The 12,560-nt window shown below is 31.1% G+C and overlaps 1 protein-coding gene across 1 annotated transcript; it reads left to right on the top strand.

Annotated features, from left to right (window-relative positions):
• Positions 1-9,459: 9,459 nt before the first annotated feature.
• On the top strand, positions 9,460-12,256 carry LOC124924917 (protein MOTHER of FT and TFL1-like). Its single transcript, XM_047464903.1, has 4 exons — positions 9,460-9,657; positions 10,575-10,627; positions 11,768-11,808; positions 11,965-12,256. Exons 1-4 carry the CDS (start codon positions 9,460-9,462, stop codon positions 12,171-12,173), a joined length of 501 nt encoding a protein of 166 aa, XP_047320859.1. The 3' UTR covers positions 12,174-12,256.
• Positions 12,257-12,560: the final 304 nt, after the last annotated feature.

Genomic DNA, 12,560 nt, shown 5'->3' on the forward strand with positions numbered 1-12,560 from the left:
AAAACTTCTGATCAAGGTCAAGACCGAGAGATATATTTAAAACCTTCGCAAATACACATCAAAACCGAAAGTTAATTTTATAACTTTCGGTTTTAAGACTACCTAGTTTGTTCAATTATTTTGTTTTTAACCCACTAATCTTAACTTCTAACTAATATAATCAATTTCGTGTTGTATTTTAAAATTTAATATTGTGTTTCATGTTCACATATTTATGATTGTGTTTGATTATTATAGAGAAGTCTATATGAATGTTCATGTTTGATTATCTTATGAATGTAGGTAATGTTTGAACAAATGGATTGTGAAATATTTTGAATACATCAAATGTGGTAAATTAATATTGTTATAGGTCATTAGAAGGTGAAAAACCAAAGAATTTAACCTTTTGTCAAGTGATAATTCCGAAAGTTATATAATTAACTTTCGGAAATAACCATCAAAACCGAAAGTTTTCTATAAACTTTCGGATTTTACATTTCTCAAGAACGAGGGTTTTATATAAACCCTTCGGTTTTGATGGATATTTCCGAAAGTTAATTATATAACTTTCGGAATTATCATTTCACAAAATTGTAAAATTCATTGGTTTTCTACCTTCCAATCTAGACTCCTAAATAATATAATCAAGTGTGTGTTTTTATTTTTTAAATTTTAATTGTCTTTAATGTTAAAATGTTTATGAATGTGTTTGATTATATATAGAAGTGTATATGAATGTTTATGTTTGATTATCCTATGTATTTGTGTAATGTTTGATCATATGGATTGGGAAATGTTTTAAGGATATCAAATGTGTTAAATTAATGTTGTTCAACGTTATTAGAAAGTGAGAATTCAAATAATTTAACAAGTTCTCATGTTGTAAAACCGAAAGTTAAATATATAACTTTCGGAAATATGCATAAAAAACGAAAGGTTTACCAAAGCCTCTCGTTTTTGTGTATTTAAATTTAATTCTAAAAATGTATTTAAACATTAAAAACCGAGAGTTATATTAAAACTCTCGGAATTATAACATTAAAAATCGAGAGTTATATTAAAACTCTCGGAATTTAAACATTATAAAACCGAGAGTTGTATATAAAACTCTCGGGTTCTATAAGGGTAAAACCGAGAGTTTTACACACAACTCTCGGGTTTTAAAAATGGTAAAACCGAGAGTTCTTTATACAACTCTCGGAAATGACATCCTAAAATTAAAACGCCTCTTCCTCTTCTTTTTCCCGATTTCATTTTATTTCTTCTCCTCTCATCTCCTCCGCCGCCCTCTTCTCTCTCCCCGACGAACAAGCAGCCACGAAGACCACCGAATATCTTGCGCCGCCGCCCTGCCGAACACCTTGCGCCGCCGCCCTGCCGAAGACCACCGAAGCTGTTGAAGAATCGCCCCCTGCCGCCGCCGCGGAAACTTGAAGAATCTCTGCCGCTGCCGCCGCCGCCCTGCAAGGTTAGTTTAGGGTTTTATTTTGAAAGTAGGTTAGATTAGTGTTAGATTGTTGCAATTAGGTTAGATTAATTTTAGATTCTTGTTAGATTTTTCAGATTAGGTTAGATTATTGTTAGATTTTTGAAATTAGGTTAGATTGAAGTTAGATTTTTGTTAGATTGTTGCAATTAGGTTAGATTATTGTTAGATATTTGTTAGATTTTTGTTAGATTTGTATGTTAGGTATTTTGTTTGATATTAGGTTATTTGTTTGATTTTAGGTTATTTGTTTGATTTTAGGTTATATTTGTTTGATTGGGTTGAAAATTTGGTTGATTTTGGTTAGTTTAGGTTATATTGAATTGTTACATTAGGTTTAAATTATTTTTAGATTGATTAGTTTAGATTATGTATTGGATTTGATTTTTGTAATTGGTTGTTGGATTTGGTTTTAGGTTATATTGAGTTTGGTTGTATGATTTGGTTAGATAATGTTATATTAGGTTGAAAATATGTTTGATTTTGGTTAGTTTAGGTTTTGGATTGATTATTTTATTCGATTGATTTGATATATGTTTGGTTGAATGTTTGTTGATTTGATTGTTATTTAATTGAGGTTTGATTTAGGTTAGATATGATTGAAGTTTAGGTTAGAATTTTAGGTTAAAATTTTGATTTTGGCTAGATTGATGTTTGATTGGAGTTTGATTCGATTAGATTTATTGGTTTGAATATTTGGTTATATTAATGTTGGTTATTTTTATTAGGTTAGGATTAGGAATTTAAGCCGCCCGCTGCCCGCTCGTCGATCTACATTCGTTGCTCTTCTTCGTCGCTCTATTTGTGCAAGGTTAGTTCTTGTTGGTTTATTATATGGTTAGGTTAGTTTCATTTTGATTTATGTTAGATTTGAAGTATGTTAGATTAGGTATTATGTTAGATTAGGTATTATGTTTGATTTATGTTAGATTATGTTAGATTATGTTAGATTAGATTAGGTTTGAAATGTGTATGAATGAAATAAGGTTGAATTATAATTTAAATAGGTTTTGAAATGTGTATGAATGAAATAATGTTAGAATATATTTATGTTTAGATTTAAGTTAGATTTATGTTAGGTTTTATTATTGTTTGTTTATGTGTAATTTTGGTTGGATAATGATAGATTAGTTAGAAATTATGTTAACATTATGTAAGCCTAATTAATTTAGACAAATTTAAGTAAATAATAATGCGGGTTGTTTTCCATTTTATTAGAAATATGGAAGTACCCGATAAAAGCTGGATGACCTTACGTCGAGATCATCCAGATTACGAGGAAGGTGTTGACAAATTCCTCGAGTATGCTGTTCGGAATACATCCCGACAAACTGTGAAATGTCCCTGCGTGAAATGCTTGAACACGCCATTTATGGAAATAGACGAAGTGAAGACTCACCTCATCGTTTATGGAATAAATATCCATTATGAGTATTGGTATTTTCATGAAGATTGTGACAAAAATAAAACCGCGGTTTACAAACATATAGTTCAGATTAATTAATTAGGTAGATTTAATTATGTTTTTAACTTTATATTCATTTTTATTATTACTTTATTTCAAATATTCACTCATTTTTATTAATGGTGTGAATTAAGAATGTCTGAAGCTCCTAAAACAACTTGGAAGAGTATGAGGAAGACACCCAAGAAATTGGATAAGAGTTACCAAAACCTACTTGCCCAATCCGAGTCGTTAAAGCAACGAGGATCTTCTTCGAGAGACCAACCACCGATTCCTGTGGTCCCGATAGCTACTGCGCCTCCCCGAACATACGAGACTGAAGACGATATTGATGACTTCGCAGAGTATATAGAGAGCACATTCGCTGATAACCTGCCTAGCGATGAGGCTGAAGACGAGGGACTTGAGGAGCCCATCGAGGAGCAGGATGACGAGGAGGAGCACGGGACCACTCCCGACCCATCATCGACAGGTATTTCGTTTACAAATTAGTTAGTGTTTCAATTGATTGACATATTTAATTAAGATTTTGATAATTTTGAAGAATCTTCTGCCCGCAAGAGACGGGGGAAGAACAAGAATATTGCGCTGTCTAAGAGGCTAGCGGGGACGAGGATCCCTAACGTTTAGAGAGAAGGATGGGAGGTCAGGCGGTACAGATGTGGGAAGAACACGGTGGTCTAGACATGTGGGGTCGATTATCCAGGACCCCGCAACCGTCTCACACCGTCTTCTCAAGTGGAAGACTTTAAGTGCAGAACAATTGGATTCACTGTGGATTGCTATCAAGGTACTACTTATAACTTGATTATACATTACGTCATTAAATAATTATTTGTAACATTTGGATGTTATTTATTTCAGGATCCGTTCGAAGCGACTAATGGTGACATTGAGAATTTTCGAACGACGGGGTTGGGACACGCCAATCAGATATGGGATAGATGGCGGTCGGATTTGAACAAGAATTATATCCGCGTCCACAAGGGAGACGAGGCGGCGGTACTGGCTAATCCTCCACCGGACTACAATCGAGATGATTGGGAGTTTGTGTGTCGCAACCATTTCTTCACAGAAACGTTTAAGGTACGGTTTCATAATTCAAATAAAAGTTGATATTAATTAATCTAACTTCATTTGTTATTTCAAATACAGAGACACAGTTCTACCAATATGAAGAACCGGAAGAATCTGAAATTCCCTCATCGAACGGGAAGTAGACTGTTTGCACAAATTGAAGACGAGTTGGTAAGTTCATTATTTGTAATAACTTAATATAAAAATTGTTATTAATTATATAAATAATTTATTTCAACAGGCGATTGAAATGGGACGGCCACCGTGTGTAATTGAAGTATTCAAGAGGACCCGTACACCAAAACCGACACAAGAAAACCCAACACCCGTCCCGGACGAACACGTGCAAGAGAAAATTGTAAGTGAATTGAATATGCCTAGTTTTTTATTATATAAATGATATTTTATTTGAATTGTGCAGGCTGAGATGGAGGAGGTTGTTAGTAACGAACCCGGAATATCGGATTTTGAATTGACGGAGAGGGTGTTCGGACAACAAAAACACGGGGTAGTGTTCGGAATGGGATCAGGCGTCCGGCCCACACACTTTCGTGAGGATCGTCGTAGTGGAAACAGTTCACAGCGAAACAATGAGCGATTGTTAGAAGAGAATCAAATAATGAAGCTCAAGCTGGAGGAACTGGAGAAGAGAGATGAAGAAAGAAGACAGAAAATGGAAGAATTGCAATCGGAAAAGCAAGAAATTGTGGAAAGAATGGAGAGGGAGAAGTTAGAGATTACCGAAAAAATGGAGAGGGAGAAGGCAGAGATGAACGCGAGAATGGAGAGAATCGAATTATATATGAGGCAACAACCACCTCCTCCCCCCACAAGCTAAGGTTGTTTCGATTATGAACATGTTTTCATTATAGTAGTTGAATTTATAACAGATTGTTCGGAATATTTGTTTGGTTTCGAATTTTGTAATGTTCACGATCAATTAATGTGATCGTTTAATGTATGCTGCATTTCTTTTATCATTAATATATTAGTTTGGCTGAACAGGTTTTGGTTAGGTTTTGGTTGCGAGCAAAATAATCCGCACATTTTTAAAAATTTAGGGGAAAAAACCGAAAGTAATATTGAAATCTCTCGGTTTTTCTCTTTTTGGAAAAAACGAGAGATATTAGAAAACTCTCGGTTTTTAGCCAAAGAGAAAACCGAGAGTTATATGACAAACCCTCGGTTTTTATCCTAAAGAGGAAAACCGAGAGTTATTTACAAAACTTTCGGTTTTCCTCTTCGGGTAAAATCCGAGAGTTTTAATATAACTTTCGGTTTTCTTGAAAAGGAGAAAACCGAGAGTTAGTGGAAAACTCTCGGTTTTACCCGAAGAGGAAAACCGAGAGTTATTTACAAAACTTTCGGTTTTAACCGAAGAGGAAAACCGAAAGTTTTGTATATAACTCTCGGTTTTCCTCTTCGGGTAAAACCGAAAGTTCTTTGCAAAACCCTCGGTTTTTCCACACAGAGAAAAACCGAAAGTTATTTGTAAAAAGAAGAAAACCGAGAGGTCTATATAAAACCCTCGGTTTTTCCACAAAAGAGAAAAACCGAAAGGTCTTTATAAAACCCTCGGTTTTTCCAAAAAGAGAAAAACCGAAAGGTCTTGTAAAACCCTCGGTTTTTCCATAAAGAGAAAAATCCGAAAGTTTTCATATAACTCTCGGTTTTTCTCTTTATGGAAGTCCCGAGAGTGTCAATACCGAGGGATGGCGAGGGTTACTAAAACCTTCGGTAAGGTGTCTTCACCGAAAGTTATAGGGTCAAAACCGAGAGTTTTAACTCTCGGTTTTGACCCTTTTTTCACCAGTGTTTCCTTTGAACTTCGTGAGACAAACTAGACAGTTTTGATTGATGACGAGGCACAAAATCGTTGCTCGTAAATTTCTTGGTGATTCCCTTTATGTGGTTTCTAATCGTTTTAAAAATGGTGGTCCAATCGATCTTTTGGATTTATTTTGGATTTATTTGAGAATCCATTTTCCTTAACACCATAGGTAAAAAAACATTCGGAAAAATCTAGTTACTGGTATCAAAAGACAAACAAGGACGGAGACGCGAGGATCACGAAACCACGTGGAAACAGTTAGATAAAAAGATCGAGGGAGGGAGAAAAAGGAAGGAATAGAGAGAGAAAAGGATGAGCGGCCATTGTTGATGTTCTTGAAGCTTTTGCTGCATTTCTTAGTTTTGGAGTTGGAGATCTCCATTGCACGTGGTATAAATTGCAAATTGTTTTGAACAATTTGCAAACTATGTAAGCACACAAATCACTTTCATTCTTAATGTAGCTTCATAATTTGTTTCCTTTAAAAAAAACGACTGTAAAAAATAGTTTCATTTAGTGTTTATTTGTTCAATGTTCGATTTTATAATGTCCTTTGTTCAGCGTGTGATGATTCTACATAGTTTTGGATTATTCAAATGAACTAAAAATAAATAAATGATTTCAAAATTTCCTTACAAGATGGTTATCTATATATGTTTCAGTTTTTAGTCTAAATTGTTGCTGGCTTGTTATGAATATGGTAATGATTTCTTTAAAGAGTTTTAGGAATGACTGGTGCTACAAAAAAGTGTTCAAATTTCTGCTTTTAAAAATCACAGTTTAGCTCATTTAAAATTCTTGAGTTTTATGTTAAAGATTGTATTGTGTTTGAGATAAGATTGGAAAGCGGACTTTTGTATGATGGGTTAAGATCGTATATGGATCGATTCAAAGCAAGAAAAAAAAATGGCTTCTAAAATCTTGGATGGCTGTGTGAATAGATAAAACAGACAACTCTTATAAAAAAGAAGAAAAAAAAGTAGTGGTGGGATTTAAAGACACTTTTATTTTACATGGTTAGGGTCTTCCAAATTAACTAGAAAATAAATAATTTCAAAATTTTCTTATAAGATGGTTCTCCATGTTTCAGTTTTGGTTGAAGTTGTTGCTGACTTGTAATGATTATGGTAAATGAGTTTTTTTTATTTTTTATAATATTTTATAAATGACTGTGCTAAAGAAAAGTGTCTAAATTTCTACTTTTAAAAATCATAGTTTTGCTCATTTAAAATTCTTAAGTTTTATGTTAATAATTTCATTATGTTTGAGATAAGATTGGAAAGTTGTCTTTGTATTGTATGTTGGTCCAAGATCGTACTAGGATCGATTCAAAGCAAGGAAAAAAAAAGGAAAATAGCTTCTAAAATCTTGAATAGTTACAAAAGACTGACTTTTAAAAGAAAATTATGCTATTAGAATTCAAGTTTACATCTGGAACCACAACAAAATGAAAATACCAACAAGGATTTAAGATTTGAACTCATGACCTCGTTTGCTTCTCCAAATATATTAACCCCAGATCATCTACGATAAGAGCGTTTATGTTTTCAACCTGAAATCCCTTCTTTCTTAATCCCTCTCTTGAAACCTGCTCCACTTTCCTCCACCTGCCCGAAATATTGACCCGACGTCAAAGCTTCTCATCAACTCCTTAACCACTTGTCTTAAGGCCAGGTTTATTTGCTCCATTTTGTTATTTATTATTATTATTATTATTATTATTATTATTATTATTATTGTTTTATATTAAACGGCCTTATTTAAATTTAAAAAAATCAAAAAAAAAAATCAGAAAATATTATTTTATAAAAACACAAAAAAATATACCTAAGTAGGTTTGTTTGAATTCTATATTTTAAACTAACTTTTTTTATCTTGTTCTGTACGTACTTTTATTTTACGAGTCACCTTTCTCACTCACAAATACTATCATTTATTTTATTCATTATATTTTAGATTTAGGACCATGACATAGATGCATGACTTAGAAAAATACAAAACTAGACACATATATAGGCTTAGGTTATTTTTAGACGCATGCCCTATGATTCGATAAATAAATAAGGTCAAGAATAATATTTTTTTTAAATGGTCAAAAGTGCAAAGTAGAAATTATCATGTGTCAGTCACGTGAGACATAGTGCGAGAGCCCTTTCTGACGTGTGACCAAAAACCGAATTAAGAACAAAATTTCTAAAATGTGATTGATCATGCAAAATATTATTCTTTCCTAATTTATCGAGTAGTAAATTATATATTGACTCTAGAAAAATCAAAACTAGTCTAAATCGAGATTTTTAAATGTACTCCAGCCAAACTTACCATTTTGGTTTCTCGTCTCACTAGAGAGTAAGGTGAGTTATGGGACGCGACTATCGAGTAACGAAAACCCTTTATGGGAAGAGTCCATTTTTGGCGTTACACCATGCATGATTCGTATATTTGTCCTTTTTAAGATAAATATTATACTAATGGACTAAGTGGGAGAATGTAAGATTTAATTTCATATAACAAATAAAATATAATACACATTAATGTGTAAATTATTATATTCAATAATGTGTACAAATTAATTTATTGAAATTAATTTGTATATTGCAACCTTTGGAATTACACATTAAATGTATGAGGTTATTCTACATTATGATATTTAATGTATTTTAATTCATTCTCCATAATGTTATTTTAATGGAGTAGTTTATATTAAAAAAATAACTATTTGATGACAATAACTCTATAAATATAATTTTTTATATTTAGAGGTCCCTAAGCCCATTTCTTTTATTAAGAACTTGCAGCATTAAGTGTTAAGAAAGATAAAAGGTTTAGAAGAATCTCTAAGGACTTTTGGACGCTTTGTTAAAGAGCCGGCCGTTTGTGGAAGAAACTCTAAGGTTCATCATCGATTATCTAATGGTTGGTGGTAAGTTCTCGTTTCAATTATACTTTCACTTTTCGATTTAATATTCATAAAGATTTTAGAATCATTAAAATGATTTTGTTTTAAAGATTTCCAATAGGTTCTCCACAACCACCGTCTTAAACTTATGTAACCAAAAAAAGTTGATGACAATATTTCTCTTAATTTGAAAAAAAGTATTGATAGTGTGTGATTTTCCATTTTCCATGTTTATAATAAAAAATTTGCAAACTAGATAATGCACATAATTTATTTGTTAATTTAACCGTTTAACTAGTTTAACTTAAATTATGTTATTTATGGAGGATTAAATTAAAATACTTTTTATCTTTATTTTATCTAACTGTCATTTTCATTTTGTCATTTTCATTTATGTCTTGTCTATTTTTCTGAATAATTTGTCTATGGATGGTGATGTGTCGTTCAAGAAAAGTTGTCAAAATTAATCTATGGATTAAGATTTACAATACAAAATATTAGAAAGTAAATAGAATTGAGTTGTCTCTCATGCATATGTTATGTACAATAACTCTCTCTTACATTGTTCTTTCCCATATTTTAACCCATTCATCTACTCCAACTGTCCATCTATTTATTTATATATTTATATACCAATATCCTTCACTTAGTTCTGTCAGCCTCCTCTTATCTTCATCAGCTCTTCATTTCTTTCTCTGTTTTAATTTTTCTCCTCTCAGATGGCTGCTAGTTCGATAAATCCTCTGATCATGTGTAAAATAATTGGAGATGTGGTGGATCCATTTGTGCCCACAACAGCCATGAATGTCTACTATGCAACCAAGCATGTTACTAATGGTTGCAGCATCAAGCCTTCTATGGCTTTCAATCCCCCAACTGTCAGCATTTCTGGATTGCCTAATGAGCTGTACACCTTGGTAATGATTTCTCTGTCTATTTGATTAATCTTTTGGGGTATTTGAGTTAGTGCATGTGGAATTCTTTTGATTCCAAACATCAAAATTATATTTACTAGAAAGTCACATTTTTTTTTTAGAAAAATAATTTTTTAAGAATTTTATACAGATTAGGCACAAGAATTAATTAAACAATATTTGTCTGTTACTAAATTAAATATTATAAGTCTAACCATCGATCTGAGTAACAAATAAAGTTGTCGGCTTTATTTTAGAGGTTATCGCCCTCATTTGAATTTTAGGTTAAGCGAGATTTTGGGTTTTACTGTTAGTTTTGCGTCGATTTGAACTGATTTGAACTTTTACTTTTTTGGCTTTTGATCAGATACCTTTTACATTACAAGTTTTTGTTGATATTTTTAAGTAGGTATTACCCACTTTTAGACTTAATTTAGTTTACAATATAAAATTCATTGGGAGTTAAATGTATAATTTATTTTGTAAAATGACATAAAAGGTAATAATATAGAGTGGTAAAATAATTTAAAAATAAAAATAAATAAAATTTTATTTAATAAATTAGGTGATGTGATCTATAAAATAAAAATAAAAATAAAAAAAATGAGTTAAATGATGTAACTATTGAATTTGTAAAATAAATCAATCCAACTTTCTCTTAGAAAATTAAATATATTGCTCAATATATCATATATTATATATTATTCTACTTGAATATAATGTAATGGCATGCACTGAAATGGACCACTTAGACATGCATTCATTAATCAATTAATTGTCAACTAATTGTCAAGTGAAAACTAATGAACAATTAAGTGTGAAAACTAATGAACAAAGCAAATCCACATGTCATTTATTTTCATAAATATAAATGTGTTTATTTATTTATTTTAATTCTTCTTTTTGGCATGCATGATCAGGTAATGACAGATCCAGGCCCTAGCGAGCCCTCCATGAGAGAATGGGTGCACTGGTTGTCCAGTCTTTCTCTTTCTCTTTCTCTTTCTCTTTCATCTATTTAAATAAAACTAAATAAGGACTAAAACCATTTTAAACCTATTTTTTTAGTTAAATTTACAAACCTAATTAATCATGCAGGTATATTAAACCTACTATTTTGATGATAAGATAAAATTTAATCCAGGATAACTTATAATAAATTAGAAATATATATTTTAAATGTTTAAAAGTTTTGTAATATCACAAAATAGGACTTTTTAACACGAGAAGAATTTGTTATCAATAAAAACTAAAACATCGCTTACGAGAAAGTCACCCTAATAATTGATTTCATTACACTTTAATTTTCAATTCTCATTTGTCATATTTTTTTTTTACTTCATTCCGTTTGTTTTTACTCTAATTTCCTTTGAACTCATTTAACTCTTTTACCCTTTTGTGACTTTTATTTTTTTGACACTATGTCGTCTCTTACAAAAAAAAAGTATTACTAACACAAATCTTTTTTAGAAATTCTCTACATATCATTACATTATTATTATAAATATTAAATCACTTATTTGATTAACGAAAAATATTAAAATATTAAATATTAATATTTTATTTTATATTAATTTTAAATAAAAAAATATATTTTAGTAATTAAACGAATTAAAAACTCAAATAATTTATATTTTTTAGCAAACAAGATTTGTTAGACAAAATTTTAAAAATAATTCTCAAATAATCAAAGATCAAACAAGCTTTAAATCTTGAAGATCTTATTTAAAGATTTTATTTAACAATTATTCCATTAAGATTTGTTTTAATAAGAACATTTCTAATTACATATTTCTACAATCAAAATGCATTAAACATTAGAGGAGCAACAATAGTAATAGGTAATAATATATTAAGTCTTACAAACCCATATAAAAATGTGAGAATCTTTTGGGTATATCAAACGCCTGGTGGAGATTCATTTTCCTCTCCACAGTAGTGAGGGAAAACCAGTAAAAAAATAATTTTGTTTCAAATGATTGTTTTGTCCCCTCCAGAACAGGGGTCCGTACAACAGATGATTGAATCTCATTGATTCGCCAAGGGTTGACTCAATATAGTAAGAAGAGTTCAACAATTCCATGTATACTAATGTTTTGTATTATCCTTTTAGGATTGTGGTCAACATTCCCGGAGGTACCAATTCTGGTCAAGGTGCGTTAATTTCGTGTTGTGTAACCTTAAAATGTAATTAGCTAACTAAGAATTGAGTACCAGGTGAGAAGATTCAAACTCATAACCTTAAAAATATGAATTCTTGCACTCACCTACTGAACTATGAGTAAACTAAAAATGGAGGAAAATAGATAGTGCCATACATGGAGCCATGCCCAGCTGTTGGAATTCACCGTTATATTCTAATACTATTTAGACAGTCCAAATATGTTGACCAAACTATTAAGAAGCCAAATATCATAACTAGGGCCAACTTCAACACTAGAGCTTTCTCTCATCACCTATGCTTGGGGGTTCTGGTTGCAACTGTTTACTTCAATGCACAAAAGGAACCCATCAACTAATGTAAGAATGTCTAAGTTATTTCATCTTCTCCTTGAATAAATATATATATATTATCATGCATGAACCTAATTACTATATAAAGACATATCTATCTATCTATGATCGATATATCAATCTATCTATACATTTCCTTTTTGTCTTTTTAACAGTTTTGTGATGTGCTTACTTATTGGTAGAATGTAGTGCTACTTCTCTTATTCACTTTTCTTTTTCAACATTCCATATATTATATACCATATTTATCTTTTTTTAAGTAGTATCAAATTATTTGATTAATGAACATTAAATACACAAAATAAAAAATATTAGAGAAAAATGTAAAACAAGTAAACATTATAGTTAATGATATTGCTATGTGATGGATAGTATGATTGATTGGGTTACCC

The sequence above is a fragment of the Impatiens glandulifera genome, chromosome 1, assembly GCF_907164915.1.
Source record: "Impatiens glandulifera chromosome 1, dImpGla2.1, whole genome shotgun sequence".
In the NCBI taxonomy this organism is placed as follows: domain Eukaryota; kingdom Viridiplantae; phylum Streptophyta; class Magnoliopsida; order Ericales; family Balsaminaceae; genus Impatiens; species Impatiens glandulifera.